The sequence below is a fragment of the Vulpes lagopus genome, chromosome 19, assembly GCF_018345385.1.
Source record: "Vulpes lagopus strain Blue_001 chromosome 19, ASM1834538v1, whole genome shotgun sequence".
Lineage (NCBI taxonomy): Eukaryota > Metazoa > Chordata > Mammalia > Carnivora > Canidae > Vulpes > Vulpes lagopus.
In genome coordinates, this window is record NC_054842.1 from 39,169,516 (window position 1) to 39,193,899 (window position 24,384).

General features: G+C 39.8%; 1 protein-coding gene across 1 annotated transcript in view; it reads right to left on the reverse strand.

Moving 5' to 3' along the window:
• Positions 1 to 24,384, reverse strand: part of PCOLCE2 (procollagen C-endopeptidase enhancer 2) — a 64,828-nt gene that overhangs the window by 17,693 nt on the left and 22,751 nt on the right. The window contains exons 3-5 of the mRNA XM_041734077.1: positions 10,783 to 11,038; positions 5,795 to 5,919; positions 2,715 to 2,851 (exon numbers count right to left, since the gene is read on the reverse strand). Coding sequence (XP_041590011.1) covers positions 2,715 to 2,851; positions 5,795 to 5,919; positions 10,783 to 11,038 — 518 coding nt within the window. The remainder of the gene's footprint in view (positions 1 to 2,714; positions 2,852 to 5,794; positions 5,920 to 10,782; positions 11,039 to 24,384) is intronic.

The following is a 24,384-nucleotide window of genomic DNA, read 5'->3' on the forward strand; positions in this document are numbered from 1 at the left end:
TCATTTCTTAGCCCTTTGTTTCTAAGTCATACTTCCAATAATCTGCACCTTCATTTCATATGAATGTCCTTAACCGTACTTATTTCACATTCTGTATCATAATTACTATATATGGCTTCTGTGGGTCTGATTATACTGTTTGTTTCTACTTGTTATTTGCTTTTCCTTTGTGTTTTGTGAAATTTTTTTTAATTGGGAACCTATATTTCTTATAACCTTATTTATAGGAATTATTAAAGTCTCTATTAGATGCATTCTTCCAGACAAGATTTGTGTTTTCTCCTCTCTATCCCTTTGGGCACTACCAACTCGGAAACTTTAAATTCTTGGTAATAGGTTTTTTGTACAGTCAGTGTAAATTCTAACCTCAAACTCACTTGTGAACTGGGTTTTGGTTAGGAATTTTCATTAGAGACTAACTTTTTATCCCTTTACCAAATGCCAACACCTAAACAGCCAATTTCTTTACTATCTCCCTTGGGGAGGGAGGAAAATTAGTTCAGTCACATTGGTGTCATTTTCTATGGGTCTCGTCTTTACATTCTATTTGATCCAATCTCATCCCTTGCTGAGGCCCTGAGCTCTGTCTCCTATCTCTAAGCATGATCTGTTGCGAATTAAGTTCTAGGTTACCAAGAACTGGCACATGTCCTGAAGGAAGCTGCCACCCACAAGTACTTATTTATCTTTTTGGATTTGACTTCTCAACATTTTTGACCTCTGAAGATTTCTCTTATTTTTTGCCAACTGAGTAATGCTTAAACAATTTTTTAACTTAGGAATGCTATTTGGTGTTTATAGCAGTATGATTTTAAAGACTATCTTATTTTCTATATTGCTAGGAAATGAAACGAAATTTTTTTTTTATATTTGAATATAAAGAGAAGGAAAGACATGACAGAAAAAGACTCTTGATAGAGTCAAGAAAGGGTTACTTTTTTTCCCTCAGTTCAGGAGAAGTTAAATTTATAGGCTATGGGAAAGAAACAAAAAAGGAAGGCAGAGGCTAAAGATGGAGATAATAGAGAAAAAGAAGAGGGTTATTAGAGGGAAGTTTTAAGGGAGAAGAAGAGGTTCCAGAAGGAGGATATAGATGAAAAGATTGGCTCTGAATAGAGGAAGGTGTGGCAGGCTGAATGTGGCCCGCTCAAGATGTCCACACTAAAATCCCTGGAACTTATGTATATGTTAACCTTATGTGCAAAGGGACTTTGCAGATGTGATTAAGTGAAGGATCTTGAGAAGGGGAGTATCCTGGATTGTCCAGGTCAGCCCTAAATGTAACCATGGGTGTCCTTAGGAGAGAGAGGTTTGACTCCAAGAAAGGAGAAGGCAATCTGATGACAGAAGCAGAGATAGGAGTGATGTGCTTTGAAGATAGAGAAGGGAACCACAGCCAAAAATTGCAGCAGCTTCTTGAAGCTAAAATAAGCATGGAAACTGATTCTCCCCTCAGAGCAACCAGAAGGAAACAGCCCTGCTGACAGCTTGACTTTAGCCCAGTGAAAGTGATTTCAGACTTCTGACCTCCAGAACTGTAAGAGAATAAATGTATTATTTTAGGCCACTCGGTTTGTGGTAATTTGTTGCAGCAGCAACAGGAATAGAACACAGAAAGAATACCTTCCCCTAGAGCTTAGAAATGGGCCTTTCTCTAACACCTTCAGCTGGAGAGTCAGATTTGGGCAGTAATGTTCAAATTTTGACCAACTTGTATGTATTAAAAATTCTTAATATTATCAAACTTAATATAAATGAATTTAAATTGAAAAATACCATGCTTTAACCCCCAATGTGTCTAGGGGAATCATAGACATGCATGTAAAATCAAGTGATGCATATAATCTAATTATGTATAAGCAACAGAATAGAAAGGATATTTAAATTGGCATAATGGTGACTTTGACAGTAAGCTGTAGTAATTTTTTTAAGTTTTTTTTTTTTTTTAAGTAATCTCTACCCCTAATGTGGGGCTCAAACTTACAACCCCGAAGTCAAGAGTTGCAAGCTCCACTGACTAAGCAAGCCAGACACCCAAAGCTGTAGTAATTTGAATCACTGCTTTCCCTAGTGTTATATATGAAGGTGTGAAATATTTTGCACCAAAACACAGTCATGTGTTGCACCAATACAGAATAGTGGAATTAAGCAACTTGCCCAATGTCACACAGCTAGTAAGTGGCAGAGATGTTTGCTCCATAAATGTTCGTTGATAAATACACAATGCCTTTCAGGCTCACCCAGCAAAAGTCTGAGCAACAATGTGAGGAAGAGGCACAATAGGACAGATCTCCAATGAGGTAAAATCATCTGTGTCTGTCATAAGTACCCAGGTTTCCCTGTCTGGATCTCCAAATTTTAGCCCCCTGCTTCCCCCATTCTAGTCTGCTGCTTGAGCTCACCTTTGCAGGGCAGTGATGTAGTCCAGTACCTGGCTAGCATCTGACTCTGGGGCATAACCAACTCTGCTTCTGTTATCTCTTTGGCTGTCGAGGCCTCACTACACTCATTAATGTTGCTTCACTCTCTGGGTTGGGTTGGCTACTCTTTGTGCTGGTGCTATATGGGACTCTACTGTCATGGAACCCAAGAATTTGTGAACAAAACAACAACAGCACAGGATCTTCCAGAAAAAAAAATATAACTGGGCAATTGAATAAAAAAGAAGTATAGAGCCACTAAAATATTAATGAAATAAAACAGGCACTACTTACGCAGGTGGACTATCGCCACAATACTTTCCAATTCTTTTAGCATCATTGACTTCTCCACCATTAAACACAGCCACAAAATCATATCGGCAATAGTTATCACGCTCAACATCAAACTTCTCAAATTTTAATTCTATAAGCTTTAGAGAAAGCACAACATCAGAAATGTCAAGATAGCACTGAGGAATAATCCCAAAGGGAAATCTTCCTCTCCCCAGATCTGCAGGATTTTCCTTTGTAAAGAATATATTCATTCTGTTTTAATTATTTGTTTCTTGTTGATTTCATGTTTCTTCTGTAGTTAACGAAACTGTGGTATTCTACTGCTTTCATTTTTAATCACTCCAAAAGATCATCTCAACCTTATCTGTTCACCTATATTACAAATGTATGGGAACCACCATGTAACCCTACCAACCTACGTTAAGACCATAATTGATACGAGTTGGGGTGGGCAGGAGAGGTATATACCAATTTCATTCTTCTTCTTGGAGATGTCCCCTGTGTTAGTGTGTGTTGAGGTGTGGTGTATGTGTTACATGTTTGGTTGGGGAGGTGGTGGATAGAGTTGTTCCTCTTTTGAGGGAAGGAGAATGACATTCCCATCACATGTAAAGGAGGCAAATTCTTTAGGACCAGAGACTCAGGAAGTGGGGATGTGATGGTAAGTCTTCTTGAACTATGTCTGAAAAGTGAGCACAGCCTACTTGGTGATGTGGTTGATTTTTGAAGAGGCTGTATGAAAGCACTGATAAAGTCAGTGTTAGATTTCTTACATATTCCTTAATTTTTTGCACTACTACCAAAAACGGTGTCCTAAGTTATTCAAGTCAGTAGGAAGTTTTGATTTAATAGGCAATCATTCTCCTCACAAGTGGATTTTTCCAGAGCACCTTAAATGTGTGAATCAAAAGAAATCTTCCTAGGTTCTTAAATACACATGATACCCAGACAGCTGGTCCCCACTTTTGCTGGGCAGCAGGTGGGCAGGCAACCCTCCCTGCTGCTTAGGGAAGATAACAGGCATTACTTCCTATTAGGACAGGCCCTGGTTATTAGCTAAAGAAGACTCACATGTAGTAATCTGGATGAAGATGATAACAGTAGCAGTATCACAGAAGGACCAAACGTAAATTTCAGCTTTGAACATAATTGCCACATAGCTACCTATTTACTCACCTTTAAAAAGCACCAGTTAAAAAAAAAAAAAATAAAATAAATTAAAATAAAAAGCACCTGTTATGGGTGAATAATGACTTATCCATATTTAGCACTGCTTTAAATTATATTAACATATTTCCTCTTTGCGTCCAATAACTTCTCACCAGTTAGTAATAAAATGCTTTCTAGATTATTAAAAAACTGGCTAAACATTCCCTACTTAGAAATAAGTCACGTAACAAACTTCTGGAGAGAAGATTTTTAAAAAAGTAAATAAATAGGAGAATAAAGGGAAAAGCTACGATTAAAAAAAAAAAGAGGTAAGTCTTTAACAGAAGGAAACACGCATAGATTTGCATAGAAATTACTTAGGACTTAATTTTCCCATTATATTCTTCTTTTTTGACAGTGCTTCCAGGGATTTCAAGCACTACAACAATGATTAAAAATTCACTTGGCTGAAGCCAAAAATCACATTAGCAAAATGAAACCCCAATTTAAATAATCAAAGAGATGAACAATAGAAAAAAGATGGTGAACTGTAATCTGCAAGAATAATTAAACTGAAATTATTTAGGCTAATACATTTACAAATGTCACAGAGAGAAAAATGGCCAATACAATCTCAAGAAATACATAATGGCTTAAATGTTGAAAAATGTGATTTTTAAAAAAGATTGTATTTATTTATTCGTGAGAGACATAGAGAGAGGCAGGGACATAGGCAGAGGAAGAAGCAGGCTCCCTGTGGGGAGCCTGCAAGACCCTGGGATCATGACCTGAGCCAAAGGCAGACACTCAACCACTGAGCCACCCAGATGCCCCCAACCCAGGTGCCCCCAAATATGTGATTTTTAAGTGTTATTTTAAACTATTAAAAGTTCAATAAATTTATAGAATCTTTCATCATTAAGTAAACAACTGTATTTTTATTCTTAAAAATAAAACTGGATTTGGGGATTATGATCAAAGTGTGTGTGTGTGTGTGTGTGTGTGTGTGTGTGTGTGTTTAAATCACTAACTTGCATGGTATTCGAGCCAGAGAAAGAGAGAAAGAGCGTGTCTGCACATAAAATGGAGGGGGGGCAGAGGGAGAGAAGCAGACTCCCCGCTGGCAAGTGGGGAGGACCCTGAGGATCATGATCTGAGCCAAAATCAAGAGTGAGTCGCTTAACCAACTGAGCCACTCAGGTGCCCTAGAAAAGTTTTTTTTAAACCATATTGTAATGTTCATCATCCAGTGTTTAATTAAAGTCTGTAGTGTTCATAACAATAATAATTTTTTAAAAGTTATTTTCCAAAGTCCACAAAGTGGACTTGGTCTACTCCTGTGCCAAGTTTTGTCCTACAAGCAATATTTGAAAGTGGTTCCTAGGAATGGTAAAATTTCAAATAACCACAAACTAATAAGCACTGGAAACCTGGACCTTCTCTGTTGACTGTTTCAGAACAATGAATAAAGTTATTCTGGGGGGAACCTATGCAAATTTTATGTTAAGTAACAACTGAAAAGACTCCTCTGTGCCTGCATTGGCTCCGTCCAGGTGAGGCTGTCACAATGCATTTGCTTAGTGAACAAATGGTTACCTGAAACATACATCTTACTTGGGGATTCTTACCCTCCCACACTTGGTCACTGCTGTTTATAACATCTTCCACAGGATCAAGCAATCTCACAGGGATTTCCTTACTATGCGTATTGAAATTTGAAAACTTGTATTTATATAATAGGAAATTCAATGCAAGACTTTGCAAGTCAAACAGTGCAAAAGCAATTTCAATCTGTGTCTTTGTATGAAGAGATACCTACGTCCAGCAGGGTCTGCCCCACCCTGCATGCTGAGCTATTGCACGATGGGCCCCTCACACCGTCTACGCAATTCACATACGCATGCTTTCTTCATATTTTTAGGGAATCTTACCTGATTCTTGGGGGCTACAATGTGCCACACACAAGTGACTCCTGCAGGGTAATCACGGTCTGGCCAGTTGGGGGTTTTAAAAGAGCCGGAAGGTCTTTCAAGGCGTCCTCCACAATACTGATCCCCTGAAATTTTTAAGCATGGAAAAAAAATCCAAGTTTATATGCTGATACAAGTTATGGCAATGCAACCATAAGGAGACTGGGAATTTGGAATAGTGGTAATAATACAGTAAATAAAGGCAATGACAGAAGCTCTTAAATTGTTTCTTAAAGTACAGTTACACAGTTTTCTACTCCCTCCCAACCCCCCACCACACAGAATGATATTTCTGTTACTTGACATATCATATCAGCACAAAAGAGCATAGGAGTGAAATCAGGGCTTCTCTTCTTTCTCTCTCTTCTTTCTTTCTTTCTTTCTTTCTTTCTTTCTTTCTTTCTTTCTTTCTTTCTTTCTTTCAAGTAAAGACAAAACATTTGGGCATGAACTCATTCAGAAATCATGCTAGCTCACCAAATTACACAGATTTTAAGAACCCTCAAGGCAGAAGTATTTATTAATAGGATTAAAATACATGCCCAAGGACAAAATTTGAATTAGTTGGCATAGAAAACACTCATTATCAGAAAACTTTATATGCTATACATCTTTAATAATTTTTAAGAATAATTTTTTTAAGAATAATTTTTGTTTGTAAAAACATTTATAAATTTTCAGCAATAGAGAAAAGGATCAAGAAGGAAAAAAATTGCCCCAAATCCAACCACCTAAAACTAACCACAATTAATATTTGAGAAACATCATCTCAGACATCTCCCTGCATATATACTGAGAGGTCAATAGGAATAACGTTAGAGTGAAATTTTAATACAAAGTTCTAAATTTAATTTTATTTGAATTTAACTAACAGAGAAAAACTGAATTGGAACTAATGTATTCTAAATTAAAGATTTCTTTGACACAAAAGATAATCATTCTTAAAAGGCATCCCGGGATCCCTGGGTGGCGCAGCGGTTTGGCGCCTGCCTTTGGCCCAGGGCGCGATCCTGGAGACCCGGGATCAAATCCCACATCAGGCTCCCGGTGCATGGAGCCTGCTTCTCCCTCTGCCTGTGTCTCTGCCTCTCTCTCTTTCTCTCTGTATGACTATCATAAATAAATAAATTTAAAAAAAAAAAAGGCATCCCTAAGAAAAATACATTATAAAAATCAAGGTTGTATAATTTCTAAAACTTTTTATTCATGGAAAATTTTAAGCATATACAAAGTAAACAGACTAATATAATGAGCTTCTATGTATGCGTCACCTGATTTCAACATTATTATCATTCTACTTTTCTTTTTATTAATACCACTATCCAATCCCTACCACCTGCTTTATTATTATTCTTATTGTTGTTTTACAGATTTCAGGGAGGTAAAGTCATGTACTGTGGAATGTACAAATCTTAGCTGTGCTAATTTGAAAAATTAATCTACTCATGTAAATCACACTCCCATGACCACACAGAATCCATTTCCCACCAAATTCCTTTTTTTTTTTCCACCACCAAATTCCTGTATCCCTTCTCAGTCTGCTGACTCTCCACACCACTTTTCTGAAAAACTTCGCCTTAGATTAGTTTTATTCTAGACCTTCATATAAATGGAATATGTATTGTGCATATTGTGGACTCTTCTGCGTCTGGCTTCCCTTGCCTGTTAGCACAACATCTGAGGTGCATTCTTGTTGCTATGTGCACTGGTAGTTTGTTCTTTTACGCTGCGGAGTGATTCCAGCGTGTGGGAACACAATTTGTCTACTTTTTCTTCTGTTGATATTTCATGTGGGTGTTTCCAGTTTGGGCTATTGTGAATGAAGCTGCTGTCAACAGTTTTGTACAAATCTCTTTTGGGGACATGCGTTTTCATTTTTCCTGCACAAATCCCCAGGAAAGCAATTCCTGACCAAGAGTAGATGTAGGTGTTTAACTTCAGAAGAAACTACTAATGATTTTCCCCTCAAGGTTGTAGCACTTCGTACCTCTCCAGGTATGAGCACGCTTGTTACATCACATCCTCACCAGCATTTCATGGTGTCAATTGGTTTAGCCAATCTGGTGGGTCTGTAATGGCACCTCAATGTGGTTTTAGTTTGCATTCCCTTGTTAACTAATGATACTGAGCAATTTTCATGTACCTATTAATCAGTCATGTGTCTTCCTTTGTGAAGAGTCCGTTCAAGTGTTTGCCTATTTTCATATTTATTGGGATCTTTATTAGTTTTAATTTTAATAATGTTTACATGGTACATATTTTTCCATCTTTTTACATCAACCTAGTTTGTCTTTGTTTTTTGAGTGCTTTCTTGTGGACAACATACAGTTAGGCCTTGCATTTTAAACTGTTCTAATAATCTCTGTTTTCTAACTGAGTATTTAATCCTTGGCAATAAATGTATTTATTGATAGGCTTGGATTTAGTGCACCATTTGCTAGTTTGCTCCATTTGTCTCACCTTTCTCTTGTTCCATCTGTTCTTTCCTGCCTTCTTGGCGTTAGTTGAAAAATTTTAGTATTCTATTTTAACCTTTTGGCTTTTAGCTCTAACTCTTGCATTTTTAATGGGTACTCTAGGGATTACAATGTGCATCTTTAATTTATCACAATCTGCTTAGAATTAATACAGTATTTCTCCATGTGTTGTATATGTGTGTGTGGGTGGGTGGGTGGGTGTGGGTGTGTGTCTACAATAGTAAAGTTCCATTTACCTTTCTTTTATCTATGCCTTTGTTCTATTATTGTCATATATATTATATCATACATTCCACAATACAGTGTTAAAGGTTTTTTTGTTGTTTTGAATAGATACATGTAAAGAAATTAAAAGAACAGGGATCCCTGGGTGGCGCAGCGGTTTGACGCCTGCCTTTGGCCCAGGGCGCGATCCTGGAGACCCGGGATCGAATCCCACATCGGGCTCCCGGTGCATGGAGCCTGCTTCTCCCTCTGCCTATGTCTCTGCCTCTCTCTCTTTCTCTCTCTGTGACTATCATAAATAAATAAAAATTAAAAAAAAAAAAAAGAAATTAAAAGAACAGAAAATAATACATGGTCTTTTATATTACCATTTCCAGGGGCCTCCAGTCCTTCCACTAACTTTGTGTTAACCTGTGGGGCCATTTCCTTTCAACTTGAGGAAGTTCCTTCAATATTTCTTGTGATGCAACAAATGTCTTCATTTCACTTTTATTTTTGAAGACTGGCTATAGAATTCTGTGTTGACGGTTTTACTCTGCACTTCAAGAATGCTGTTCTACTGCCTTCTGGCCTCCACTGTTTCTAATTAAAAGAAAGCCATCCTTCATACCATTGTTTCCTTGTATGTGATTTGATTTTCATCAAACTGATTTTTTTTTCTCTTTATATTTAGATTTTGTAATTTTGACATTTGTCAGTGTGGCTTTATTTTTATTTATTATCCTGTTTGGGGTTTGTTGATCTTGGCTCTCTAAATTAATGTTGTTCACTAAATCTGGATAGCTTCAAGGCATTATTTCTTCAGACATTTTTCCTGTACTACTATCCCTCTCTTCTGGAACACAAATGACACGTGTTAGACCACTTGATGTTGCCTTACTGGTCTCTTGGGCTCTTTTTTTTTTTAAATCTTTCTCATCCTGGTTCTTCAGATTGGGTCATTTCTGTTCAGATCCATTGACTCTTTTACCATCTCCAATCTGCTTGGAAGCCCACCAGGTAAATTTTTAAATTTCAGACTCTATAACTTTCAGTTCTAGGATTACTTTTTATTCTTCTTTTCATTTATAGTTTTATAGTTCTGTTTCTCTTCTGAAATTCTCAATCTGTTTCCTTACTATATACATCATTTCCCTTTAAGTCCTTAAACGTATTTATAATAGCTCCTTTGAAGTGCTTGTCTGCTAACTGCCACATCTGAGTTATCTTGAGATTTGTTGTTATTGACTGCTTTTTTTCTTGAATACAGATACACTTTTTTGGTTTTATCACATGACTGGATACTGGATATTATGAATGATACATTATAGAGAATCTAGATTCTATTATCTTCCTATGAAAAATGATTTTTATTCTAGCAGGCATTTCACTAGACCCAAGTTCAAAGTCGATCTCCCTGGTAGTGGGCAGCAGCTGTAATCTCTGTTCACTTTCATCTTTCAGCTGATACTCTTATGCCAGGCCAACTGGACTCTCCTCTGCATATGAGTTTGGCTGTCAGCCAAAGATCGAGATGGATTTTATACATATATTTTGTGCCTCAATTCCTTGGTAGCTCCTGGCCAAGATTTCCTCCCAAACATCTTGGCAGTTGTGTCAGCCCCAGATCCTGTCCTTTGACATCTCAAACCATAATGCTGTGCAACAGCCCAAAGCAAGAGCAGATTAGGAAATGCCCTCAAGCAAAAGCTCCAAATTTAACAGATCTTGCCCACTGCAGTTATCTCTTCAGGGTAGAGGCTTCTACCCATAGGTGCTCTTAGGTACTGACATGGAAACACCCCAATACATAGTTTTAAGTGGAAAAAAAAAGTTGTGAAACAATATGAATGTATGATACCACTTATATTTTTAAAAAGCTACTGCAGAAGTATATACATGAGTGTACATAAAAATGGGAAACATCAGCCATGGCTCTAAGATGGGGCTAGAATGGAGTGAAGGGGTATATTTCTATATTTGTATGTGTATATGTGTGTATGGAAGCTTCACATTTTTACTCCAGAAATTTCTATATTTGAATTTTGATAAGAATCACATGGGCTTTTAAAAAAAAGAGACTTTTTTTAATGGTCTCTTGGTGGTTTGGTGGCATTTATTAGCTCCATTTGAGAAGAAATGCTCTTAAACTTTAGGTTAAAGGAATAAACACATCTAAAGTGCCTAGGACAGAGCCTAACACACAGTAGGCATCCAATAACCATGAGGCATTATTATTGCCTGACTGTCATTATGTGGAAACAGTACCTCTTTCGTTTGGTTCAGCAGCAGAGAACATGGCCATGAAGCCATTCCCAGCTGTGTTGGCATCGGAAATCATCTGCACCATCATCTTGTTACCACTGGACACAAGGGCTCCGGGCCGGAACGTGCCACAAAAGCGCCCAATACGCTGGCCATTGGTGTGACCATTGTACACATCCACAAAGTCATATCGGCACAGGTTGTCACTCTCAAGATCTATGAATCGGAAATTAAGAACTACTACTTTCCCCTCGGGAACCTGTAAAGAAAAGCACCAATTGGAAAACCATGTCATGAAAACAATAACTGAAGTCTTCACATCTAGCCAATTACTAAAGTGAGCAGATAAAAGTATTAATATGCAAGATGATGCTTTTCTTCCCTCAAATCTGAACTCAGAAAAGGGTTTTCTACCATAATGAATTCCTAATTATTTATTGTCTTTAGACAAATCCCACAGTTCATTAGGGTACACAATCTTATTCCTGGGAAGTTTATCTCAACACTAAGCCATAATTTCCTCCGTATAATTCTTACCATGCTTCCCTCCTTGTTCCCTGAATGGATAGAAAAAATGGCTAGAAAAGCATTGGCAAGATTCTAACAAAAGCCCCATTTCTTTTCCAGTTCCCACCATCTTTTAATTTATCCATCCAAGTATTTGGTCATAAAGTCTCAATCAGATTTGTTTTACCTTTTCAACTAGATGAGATCCCTCACTGAATGGTATAAGAATTTCTTTTTACAGATAACAAAAGTCAGTGATTTAAAAGACCAAACAAATCCATCACTACCAAAAGTGGTTGGTTTATATTCATTTTAAGGAATTATCTCATACTGACGGGTCAACAGATGCTTTAACATAAATACAGCTTCCTGTATTGATGAGTTCAGTGCCATAGTTGTTTTTTTTTTTTCTGTGACAAACTGAAGTGTTTCAGTGCTATTTGCCTTTTGCATCAAAGACATACACACCCCATGGCAAAAACTGTAGTACGGTAGTCTCAAAAGGATATTTTGTCTTTGTCATGGCTTTATCCTAATTGTGAAGAGCTTATCTTAAAGAGTGTGAATATTAGAAGTTCCTAAACCACACAGTCTATGAAGCTGATAGCAGAAAATGCTATTTAATTTCTAAACATTCTTACTGAGATAGATACCTCTTGTAGAACTCCTCTGGGTTTTTTTATTGTAATTTTTTTTTTTTTTTGCATGCAATCTCTAGTTAGCCTATGATCAGAAAATTACAAAAATGTGATCCTACATCTGTAATCTTAAATATAAGCAATCTATCAATCACTGAAAATTTTCCAGCCAAAAAAATATCCTAAACTATAGATTTAATGTGGATTGTCCTTGCGTGAAGAGTGACTGTGTAAATGTGTAGATAAACTGTGTGGAGGGTAATTCAGAGCTCTGAGACTCTTCCACCCCACAGAGTGAGTGAAAAAGGGAAGCAGAAGGATTGACCCCTGGGGCACTCTGATGTCCTCAGGTCTTCCAGAGAAGGTCAAACCAAGACAAAGACTGAGTCAGAAAGTAGGAAGCAATCAGAAGGGCGTGGTACCCAGAAGCCCAGTGAAAGGAGTGTGTTCAGGAGGCAGCACTAGTCAGCTGAGTCAGTTGTGAGAAACAGCCACAGAGTCACTGGTGACTCTGACAAAGTTGTTTTAGTGGAGTAGCAGGGATAAAGCCTGACAAGAGAAGGATCAAGAGATAATGGGTGAGAAGAATTGGTGGTAATGAACAGGGACAAATTTTTCAAGTTTTGTTGGAAAGATGAACAGAGTAATATGTGGGTGGCTAGAAAGGGGGGCAGGGGGCCAAGGCAAGATAGTTAAAATGGACTATATTAAGGCTCATTTGCATGACAATTGGAATAATTCCACAGAGAGGGCAAAACTGATAAAGTAGGAGACAGGGATTGTTGCTGGAGAAATGTCATTGGGAAGATTTGCTCTAAGGCACAGATGGGGGGGGGGTTGGAATGGAGATATGCTGCACATATTCTCCAGCCTGGGCATCCTTGAGTTTCTGGGTAAGGAAGAGGAGAAGAGGGAGAAAGAGAAAACAAAAACACACAGCAAGGAGCCTGGACCACTCTGCCTAGTGAGAGGAGGGAAGGCTGGGGCAGGTCGGGCTGTAGTACCCTACAGATGAAAGCAAGGTCAGCAGCAGCAAACATGCATGTGAGACGAGCTATCAGGAGTCTGAAAACAGAGGAGAGGTGTGTAAACGGATTAAGGGAGTATAGCAGGTGTCAGGAGTGCTGAGGGCCTGCTTGAGGTAAAACAAAGTGAGGCCTCTCTGCATGGTTGTAGTTCTCCCCAGCCATGTGCAGCCCCCGCCGCCCCCCCTTCCCTAGGTGGAGGTGCAGGGCAGATGGAGGGTTAGATTGAAGCAGCAGGGAGTGAGAGACTGGGAGAGTGGCATACAGTGTGCCAAGCAAGGACTATGGAGAAAAAGGGGGCCAAGAGAGTTGAGGACATAGGCAGAGGAGTGATCATGATGAAGGACCATGGAATCTAAGCTGGGTAAGGACAGAAATCTCAAATAGTATGTATGTATTTGGCACTAAGAAAGTTCTGTTGATTCCTTTCTGCGGTCAAGGTAGATGCTCGTTTCCAATGGGATAAGTCAACATACGTTCAGCAACAGAAACAAGGTTATATCATTGAGATTTTGAACACATGTTGATCCCAACAACATCCCCGGGCAAAAACTCTTTTGAAGGAAGGATGCAGAGATCTCTATCAGTTGTGAGTCTACTGTAATGAAAAACAAATGCCATCTTGCACTGAAGGCCAAAGAGCAATCTACTGCAGGTGAGATGCATGCTGCAGGGAGCCCTGTCACAAAAACACAACTGTTCTTCATTTTCTTTTTTTTTTTTCTTGTTTTTGTTGTTGTTGTTGTTGTTCTTCATTTTCATGTGAGCAATCAAGATTTCCTGGTGCCCTGTGATGTGAACTTTGCTTAGAGTTCCTGGACGGTCATTTTTTTAAAAAAGATTTTATTTCTTTATTCATGAGAGACACGCAGAGAGAGACAGAGACATAGGCAGATGGAGAAGCAAGCTAACTACGGGAAGCCCTAGGCTTCCCTAGGATGCAGAATTCGATCCCAGGACCCCAGGATCAAGCCCTGAGCCAAAGGCAGATGTTCAACCACTAAGCCACCCAGGCGTCCCCTGGATGGTCATTCTAAAGGACTTTGTAAAGCATATTCTCCAAAGTTGACCCCTCCACTTGACGAATCTATAGTCTGTACTCGATTTTTCTTTGTTAAGATTATATATAGAGAGAATAATAAACACCTGGCTACCAGCCATCTGGAATTAATTATTGTTAACATTTTGTTAAGACATTTTTAGAGTCTCCTTTGATAAAATAAATACAAATTTTCAGAAAAAATGAAGTTTGTTGTCCCCATCCCAGGCCCTGTCTTCCTCTTCTTTCTCAGAAGCAACCATTGTCATAAATTTAGTGGGTTTCCTTCTGTGCCATTCAAAATACTTTTATATAAATGTATATGTATCCATGCAAAATCCAGTTATATTGGTGTCTGTTTTAAAAGTTAATGTAAATTGGATAATGCTGCACATATTCTCCAGCCTGGGCATCCTTGAGTTTTCTGGGTAAGGAAGAGGAGAAGGGGGAGAAAGAAATAAAAACAAAAACACACAGGGGGCGCCTGGGTGGCTCAGTCAGCTAAGCAGCCAACTCCTGATTTTGGCTCAAGTCATGATCTCTGGGTCCTGGGATTGAGCCCCACACAGGGCTCCACTCAGCAGGGAGTCTGCTTCAGGATTCTCTCCCTATCCTTCCCTCCACTCATGTGCTCTCTCTTCCTCTAAAATAAATAAACCTTAAAAAACAAAAACTCACAGGCCCTTCACAAGGTTCTCCTTCCACCTAGAACGCTTTTCCATTTCTGCCCTTCTCTTGCTTGCGTTGAGGGCCTCAGTTTCAAGGTCACCTCTTCTGGGAGGCATTCCCAGACCCCAGCTCCTCCTCCCAAGATGGGCTCTGCTTAGTTAGCAGCCTGCCCCTCAGGTCTCTGAACATGGGATTGCTCAACCCACCTACTTCCTGTCTATTTTCCCTCAAAGATGAAGCTGCAGGAGGCAAGGCTCCCTCCTGCCTCTGTCACTGCTACAATGCCCAGCCTCTGGACATTGCATGGCCAAGCAGAGGGGCATCATGAAGATTTGTTAAGTGAATTAATCTGCCAGGAGCTAAATGGAATACCAGCTTCTTTGCACAAACCCTGGACAAGGGACCTATTGGGCAGCTCTACCTCTTGCATTCTAGTATCTCCTACCGTCACCGGCAGCAGAATTCCAGGAGGCTGCTCTCCTTTCTAGGTCATTCTTGACAAAAAGAAAGATGTATATCTTTTGGGAAACCTTATATTTCAAATCTCCTGTAATGCTAATAGTTAATGCAGAAACTCCACTAAGATGCTTTTTTTTGGTGGCAATGAGGAAAAGGCTGTTTTGTGAGATTATATTGGCCAGGGGATTCATTATCTCCCCGTGGAAAAACAATTCTATATTCATATTTTTTCCTGTCAACAGCTGAGTCCTGTGTGGGCCAAAGCCTTGTGCTGCAACAATGACCTCAGCTCACCCCATAGCCCCTGGGATGTCCTTACTGTCATAGGCAAAAGTGCCAAGTCTCTTGATGCCCATGCCAGAGCTGCTGCCAGAGAATGAACAGGGGAACTGCGTTTTAAGCTGATGGTTTGCATTTTCAGGATACTGTGAGCAAAATGCAAATATGAGGGCAGCTTCTTTTGTATGGAGTAGATTTCTATAGAAATGGTAACTCTCCTTTGTGTCTGCAGCTTTTCTTCCTCCTAAGGGATCATTTATTAATTTGAGCGAAAAGATCTGTTTCTGCAGCAGGTCTGATTTTTTAAAAAGCCATCGTTTTAATCCTCTAAGATTTTCCTCTTCCACAAACAGACCTTTGGAAAGGCATGCTCTATGTTTTACTTACATAAAGTTCAAGAGGCACAGCAGCTCAGTGTCATCTCACATATATCCCCAAATGTAATCCAGAGAAATTTATGCACAAACTATGCACAAATATTTGGCTATATTTCAAGAGGGGGATAAATCAGAAGCTTACAAAATCTTATTTATGTATAGTCTGTATATTTAAGTACCCTGTATATTTAAATATTTGAAGAAGGAATCTTGTAAATGTTTGGGAAATAAAACATACATCTTGATTAATGGAAATAACATGGTATTTGGGGGGAAGAGGATTGGTAATTTCACCAAAAAAACCCATTATACTCTCAGGTCTGGAAGAAGGGAGGAAATCACCACCTCAAGCCCAACCTAGCAGCATTAGCGGACATTAGGTTACACTCCTCTGCCGTAAACTGTCCCAAACTTTCCCACCGTGTTTGGAATAAAATTCTCACTCACTCTACACACTTAGCGTGTTTCACATATCAGATATTTTTTATTTTTCTAAGCACTTTACACACTACTTCATTTAATCCTTTACAAGAACCCTATAAAGTTGATATTAGCCCAGTTTTACAGGTTACAGGTGAGGAAACTGAGGCACAGAGAAGTTAAAGCCCTGCATGATATGGCCCCTAACTATCCCTGTCCTGATCTTTCCCTCTCATACAACAATTTGGCTGTTCAAGGAACCCTCCAAACTGCTTTTCCACCTCAGGACCTTTGCACAGTTTGGTCCCTCTGCTTCACACAGTCTCCTCTCTGATATTCATGTGTCTTCCTCTACATCATTTAGGTCTCAGCTCAAGGGTTGGCTTTCCACAGAGGCCTATCCTGAGCCCTTCAGTTGCTTTACATCATGGAGATCACATAACCATGTTATTTCTTTATAGATTATTTATCATCTGTCTCTCCACCAGAACAGAAGATCCAGGGATCTTAGCTTGTTGATAGTAAGTCCAATGCCTGGCTATTACAAGAGTTCAAAAAGTAGCTATTGAATAAATAGTTGAGATCCTTATAATCTCAATTAAAAAAAATAGTGTAGGCCACAACCTCTATTACTAGCACATACATTTATACAACAATGTAAACTCACAGATACAAGGCAAGCAGTATTAGCGCCCTTATAGGAAGTTAGAAACCGCTCAGAGTGGTTATATGACTTACCTAAAGCCCCCCAGCAAATCAGTAGCAAAGTCTATCTCTGACTTCTACCCAACTCTGCTTTCCATGGCCTGACTGTGGCAGAGACTGAGGAGATTGCTCAGCAAACTTGTTTTCTCTGCCTGGGCACACAGAAAGTCACCATTTTCTAGCCTCCAATACAATTAGGTTGGGGCCACTGACTGGGTCCTAGTCAATGGCATGTAGGTAAAAGTGATGTTGGGATGCCTGGGTGGCTCAGTGGCGCCTTTGGCTCAGGGCGTGATCCGGGGTCCTGGGATTGAGTCCCCCATCGGGCTTCCCATGGGAAGCCTGCTTCTCCCTCTGCCTATGTCTCTGCCTCTGTGTGTGTGTGTGTGTGTCTCTCATGAATAAATAAATAAAATCTTTATTTTTTTTAAAGATTTTATTTATTTATTCATGAGACACACACACACACACACACAGAGAAAGAGAGAGAGAGAGAGAGAGAGAGAGAGAGGCAGAGATACAGGCAGAGGGAGAAGCAGGCTCCATGCAGAGAGCCCAACGTGGAACTCGATCCCAGGTCTCCAGGATCACACCCTGGGCTGAAGGCAGCACTAAAACACTGAGCCACCCGAGCTGCCCAAATAAAATCTTAAAAACAAACAGTGAGGTACTACTTCTAGGCTTAGCCACAGAATGTCCAGTGCATCCTTTTGGAGTTCTCTTTTTGCTCTAAGGAGGAAATTCAACAGAGGAAACAGGAACATTCTAGGAGACAGCAGAGCCACAGAGGAGTTAATGCTCCAAGGACAGCTGCCTAGGAGAGCCATTCAACTACACTGGACTGAGAAGTGAGCTATAAATAACCATTTGTTGGGTTAAGCCACTGAGATTTGGGGGGCAGTTTGTTACAGCTCTGCACTTTGTTTTAACAACTCTAATTAACAAATGGATAGTGACATTCATCTGTTGTCCTTACCCAGCAGCTTCATATTGCTGCATTTAAATTATATATGAATCAATGCTGTAATATAGTCCTCAAAAGACCAGACAGTCTCAGACTGTGTGAATAGCAGAGAACGCAGGAGATGTGGAGCAATCACAGAGTAAACTCATCATCACTGAGGTGCATCTGTAATTTCAATGGCCCCTGCAAAAGTGTAACTAGTAGCTCGAGCATCACTACCATGACCCTCTGAGTTCTCTAACTGTAGATGGTCAGCTGGGGTGAGAAGGCGATTAGCAGCCATGAGTACTTTTTTTTTTTTTTTTTTTTTTTTTGCCATGAGTACTTCTTGAGCTGAGAAAAGAAACAGACCTTTTGGCCAAAGACTTGGCCGAGAAATGAATAAGAAGCTGAGCTTCCGATTATGCTTCTTTGGCAAATGCTCTTTAATGGTGAAGAAGAAAATGTCAGGGGGGTAGTAGATTGTGGCTGATGGTGACACCACCCAGCATTGTGAGGGCTAGCATTGTGAGGGCTAACAGAACTCAGTTTGTCAAGAGAAAACACAGATGGAAAAAACTTAAAGGAATACTAAAGCAGAATCCAGAGCAACAGGAACCCTGAGGTAGTTGCAGCCAGGATGAGGGGATAAGCAATTGTGCAAAATGCTATGGTTTAGGTTTTGGTTCAGGGAGGACATAAAGTTTATTTTTTTAAAAGATTATTTATTTATTTACTTATTTGAAGAGAGACAGAGAGCATACAAGCAGAGGGAATGCAGGGAAAGGGAGAAGTGGGCTCCCTGCTCAGCGGGACTCGATCCCAGCGGGATCATAACCTGAGCTGAAGGCAGATGCTTAACCGACTGAGCCACCCAGGCACCCAGACATAAAGTTTAAACATAGGGCCCAGTAGTCTTCCCTTGTCCATGAGGCATATGGTCCAAGACCCCCAGTGGATGCCTGAAACATCAGATAGTACAGAACCTTATACACACTATGTTTTTCCCTACACATACATACCTATGATAAAGTTTAATTTATAAACTAGGCACAGTAAGGCATTAACAACAAAAATTCATAATAAAATAGAATATGTATAATAATAAGCTGCAATAAAAGTTATGTGAATGTGGTCTTTCTCAAAATATTTTATTGTATTCATCCTTTCTCTTCTTACAATGATGTGAGAGGATAAAATGCCTACAAGATGAAGTGCAGGGAATGATGCAGACGGTGTGGCATGGTATTAGGCTACCATCACCTGCTCCTGGACCATGGCTGACTGAGGGTAAATGAAACCATAGGAAGCAAAAGTGCTGATAAGGTGGCACTACTGTGCGATCTTCACAGAGGTGCACCTGTTGGTTTTCCTGTGGCTGCTATCACTAGGACCCTGCTATGGATGAAAGTGATGACAAATCTGAGCAAGTCATGCACTCATCATCAACTTTCTTGAAAACTGGAAAATCACTACTTGATTTTTTTTTTTAAAGATTTATTTATTTATTTATTTATTTATTTATTTATTTATTTATGATAGAGAGAGAGAGAGCGAGAGAGGCAGACAGAGGAGGAAGGAGAAGCAGGCTCCATGCCGGGAGCCTGACACGGGACTCGATCCCAGGACTCCAGGATCACGCCCTGGGCCAAAGGCAGGCGCCAAACCACTGAGCCACCCAGGGATCCCCCTACTACTTGATTTTTATTAAACATGAGCTCTCTAGCTGTTTGTTCCTGAAAGGGCTTACTACAAAATGAAAAAGCATTACCAGACAATAACATTTTTAAAAGCACTACCACACAGTAAAATAAATATTTATAAAACAAAGAGCTGTAAATTTATACCAAGCAATAAGTAACAAAACCACTGTAGTAAGAGAAGTCAGACTATTCCACAGCAGGGTAGCTCAGCTTCCATTTCCCAGAATGTATTTCTTGTACAACAAACCTATACTTCTGATGTTGTCCAAGGAATCAGCCAACTGGTAGCCTGGTGGCTTCGAGTGTGTCTCCCTGACCAGCACGCAAACCACAGCACCAGTACCACACGGCTGACAGGAACGGCATCAAATACTTGTCCCTGCGCCTCCCAAGACAGGGAAGGGTTTGTTGAACCTCATGGCAAATGACCAGGCTGTTTGACATGATTAATGTGTGTCTTAAATGCTGTCCTTGAAAGGTGCTAGTCGTGTCAAGTGTTAGTTAACCACATGTTGAAGACAGACCTCTGGGCACTCATATGTGTGTGATACACTTCTAGACAGACAACAGCAGAAGATGCAAGTTCAATGTGAGCTCTACCTACCGCATCCTAGATTATTTTAAAGGAGCTAGTAGTAATTTTTTTTTTAAATCATGAAAAATCCAGGACAAATGGTAAATCATATGAGATGCCCTGAATGACAGGTACCTATGGGAATAGTCCAGGATTAATGAGGATATACGGCCACCCTGGCTTTAGGACACCTAGGCCTATCTTCTAAAGTTTAGAGTCATCCCACTGTGTTTCCAAAATAATAGATTAACTAAATGAATAGCTGCTGAATGAAAAGAAGGGCAAAAGAAGAACAGAATGGCTTCCTGTTTCCTGCAGAATAAAGTCCAAACTCTTTAGAATAATGCAAGGCCCACCTGAGTCTGGCATGCTAGTCTCCTCTTCTCCATCAGCCCTTTATATCTTGGGTCTGAATCTACTCATTCGCAAACACACCCAGTGCCTCTTTCCTTTCCCACTTCTATGAGATCACATATACGTTCCGCACCTGGAATCCTTTCTCCCCATCTATCAACTGCCACCCCAATTTCAAAGTCTTGGCCAAATGCACCTTCTGTAAGAACCCACCACCCTCCGGCCTCTCAACCAGCATCCAGACTCAGGGGGACATTATCTTTCCTCTTCCATCTCCCACAGCCACTATTATACTGTTCTCCCCCCTTGCTTTTGGTGGACTCTTCAGCATCTACAGGGCCTGGAGGGCCTCCCGGGGTCTGGGCATATTCCTTGCCTTGTAATGGATGTGAAGCTTTCACGGGTAGGACTATTCCATTCTGATTTATCTATGTCTAACTAAATCCACATGCAGCTGAGGACCAGGATGGAGATGGGCAAAAGTCTTCTATCTTCATTTTATATATTTTAATCTCTGATCTGTGAATAGTTTGAGGATTTTCTAGGCCATTTGATTATTTCTTCCGCAAATCATCAAATATTAATTAAATACTGTGCTGGTGGCACAGCAACATATACCAGCTAGGATAAAACATAAACTCCAAAAGTCCATGTGACCCAAAAACTTGGAAGTGAGTGTCTCCCTGGGGCAAGTCAGGGCTTCACTGAGATGAATAAGACATGGCACCAGAAGTCTATAAAACCACCCATCCCAAGCAGTCTGCTTTGCTCTCTCTCAATCTATACATATAGGATGATAATTTCTTAAAAGTAAGGATATACATTTCTTTTTTCTTCAGTTGTGTTTCATGATATGATAGAAGACTGAAGATAGATCTCAGAAATTTGATCTAGCCGATTTCTTCAGCTTTCAAAAAATGGAACAAAGGACTTACGTCATTTAGGAATATTCTTTCAATTGTCCAGAAGTTGTCAACATGAGTTGATCCAGAACAATATAAACATGATTGGTGGAGATTCTTGAAGAAAAAGTATCCCTACTCTAAGCCACTGGTATGTGTTGTCTGACAGCTAGGCTTAAGGATAACAGACACAAAATCCAGGGGAGCCCTTTGCTAGCGAGGGGACTTTTTGTCATACAGCACCCATGTTTTCTTCTTAATGACACATGAATATAATTTTTTGAAAAGCTTTTATAGGCTGAAACTGATTTCTATGCAATACCCAAAGGAAAACTCTGAAATGACATTTTCAAGAAAATACTTTTGTAATCTGTAATTTCAACTGAGAAATCTGCAATGGATCAAGAACACAAGATTATACACAAAATTATTTTACTAGGAATGAAACAGAAAGCCCTTCCCATCTGGGATAAGAAGAATCACAGTAAGGTAATCAACATATTTAAAACAAACTAGATGCAAATGAGCAGCCAATGCTCTCCTGAATGAGTAAGAGACAAGTGTTTACATGGTGGCATTATGTTGCTAAAAGCTGGAACTAAAGTTGTTTTTAAACCCAATTTTTTTAATAAGAAAAAAATCATGTGTATAGTTTAAAATCTAAAATAGCACTACAAGATTTTACCGAAAAATGAGTCCTTACTCTATTCCCACTCCTCAGAGGCAACCAATTTTAATTCTTTCCACTATTTTGTCTGGTATCTACCTCCTTGCCTAAAAACAGGTTTCTGCTGCTATTTCTTGATTTATCCTTTTTAAACTTTATCTCTTGGCTTTCTATTATTGCCCTGATTCCTCCATCAAAATTCTGGCTAAATCAAGAGTCAAGATTTCCATTACTATGACCACATAAATATTATCCATTGCTGAACTGAGTTGTCTCTGATTATTCCCTCCCCTTCATAGTCTCTGTTCTCTTTCCCCTAGAACTCTCATTAGTCAGATCAGAGCTTCTCGAACAGATCCTCAAATTTTCTTTAAGATTTTATTTACTTGAGAGATCTTAAAAGAGAGGAAGAGTACATGTGTGCACATACAGGCAAGCAGGGGGAAGGGTAGAGGGGGCGGGAGAGGGACAAGCAGACTCTGGAGCCCCACTTGGGGCTGATCTCTCGACCCTGAGATCATGACCTGAGCTGAAATCAAGAGTCAGACATTTAACTGACTGAGCCACCCAGCTGCACCCTCAAATTTTCTTACCTTTCTTCTCCAATAGTTCATCTCTTTTTTTTTTTTTTAAGATTTTATTTTATTCATGAGACAGAGAGAGAGAGAAAGAGAAAGGCAGAGGGAGAAGCAGGCTTATGCAGGGAGCCTGATGTGGGACTCGATCCCTTGTCTCCAGGATCAGGCCCTGGGCCAAAGGCGGTGCTAAACCGCTGAGCCACCCGGGCTGCCCTCATCTCTTTTTGTTCTACTTCCTGAAGTGTCTTCTTCAAGTTTATCTTTTAGTACTTTAATCAGTTTTTTTCATTTCTACTGCCAAGTTATTAATTTCTAATTGTGTTTTAATCTTGTTTCTTTCCTTTTTTTTTTCAAATTTTAATTTAAATTTTAGTTAACATATGGGGTAATATTGGTTTCAAGGAGAATTCAGTGATTCATCACTTACATACAACATCCTGTGCTCATCACAAGTGCCCTCCTTAATGTTCATCACCCGCCTAGCGCACCCCCCACCCACCTTCCATCAACCCTCAGTTTGTTCTCTGTAGAGTCTCTCATGATTTGTTTCCCTTTGTTTCCTCCTCACAAATGTTCATCTGTCTTGTTTCTTAAATTCCACATATGAGTAAAATCATATGGTATTTGTCTTTCTCTGACTTATTTCCGTTAGCATAATACCCTCTAACTTCATCCACATTGTTGTAAATGGCAAGATTCCATTCTTTTTGATGGCTGAGTAATATTCAATTGTGTATCTATACATCTTCTTTATCCATTCACATGCTGATGGACACTTGAGCTCTCTCCGTAGTTTGGCTATTGCTGAGAATTAATTCTTTCTTTCTTTCTTGGCATTGTTTTCTTGTACATGCACTATACTTCTTCTGATATCTTTAAGGATAATAATAATTCACTTTGAAATTTTCTTCTGCCCTCTGTACTATCTGTTTCCTTGGAGTGGTCTTTATTTTTTTTCTGTTTGGGGTTCCACCTTCTCATGTAAGAGGCTTTCCTCAAATTCAGCAAACCTGGACTATCTATTCATATTCAGAGCGGAGGTGAGGCTGACTGGAAGCTCTATGGCAAGGCTTGCCACCGTATTGTGACTGGGGACAGGCTGGCTTTTTCACTGGGTCTCCCAATTGTTATTATTTGGAGGTCCTATCTCTAGGGCTGTTTTTGTCTCTAAACTCCCTCAATACCAATCCTTCCATACCTTGTCTCGAAAATCCTTCAATTCCTGATTAAAACCTTGCTTCAGTTTTCTTGGGAGAGCAGGGAGAAAGAGGTTGGGAAGGCCTCACCATTCAGAATATAGGCTTAATTTCCTTACCTGTTTTCAGTACCACATCTGGGCCTGGCCCTATCTGCTAGTTTTGCAGTTCCCAAGAGCCCCTCCGGTTCCCAGAGAACAAGCCCTGCCATGATGGGGAGGGAGACAGCCCCCTTGCTGCCCGGAGTAGAGGAGGGAACCTGGAAGGCTAATTGCTCTTAAAAGGTTTTTAATCATAATTCTAACCTCACCCGCTCTGCTGCCTTCCAAGAAATCTGGTGCCTCCAATTCCTTGCAGGAATTCTGGGGCACAAATGAGCTTGCATCTCATTGGTGCTGCTCCCCCCCACCCCACCCCTGCCGGCAGACACACTGATTTTCACTCTCTCTCCTTTGCTAATTTAATTACCACTGACCATCTACTTTCTTATTTTCCAAAATTTTGTTATCTCTCACCTACTGTTAATTCTATTCCAGTTACCTTTGTCTTCGTGGGTTTAAACTTTTTAAT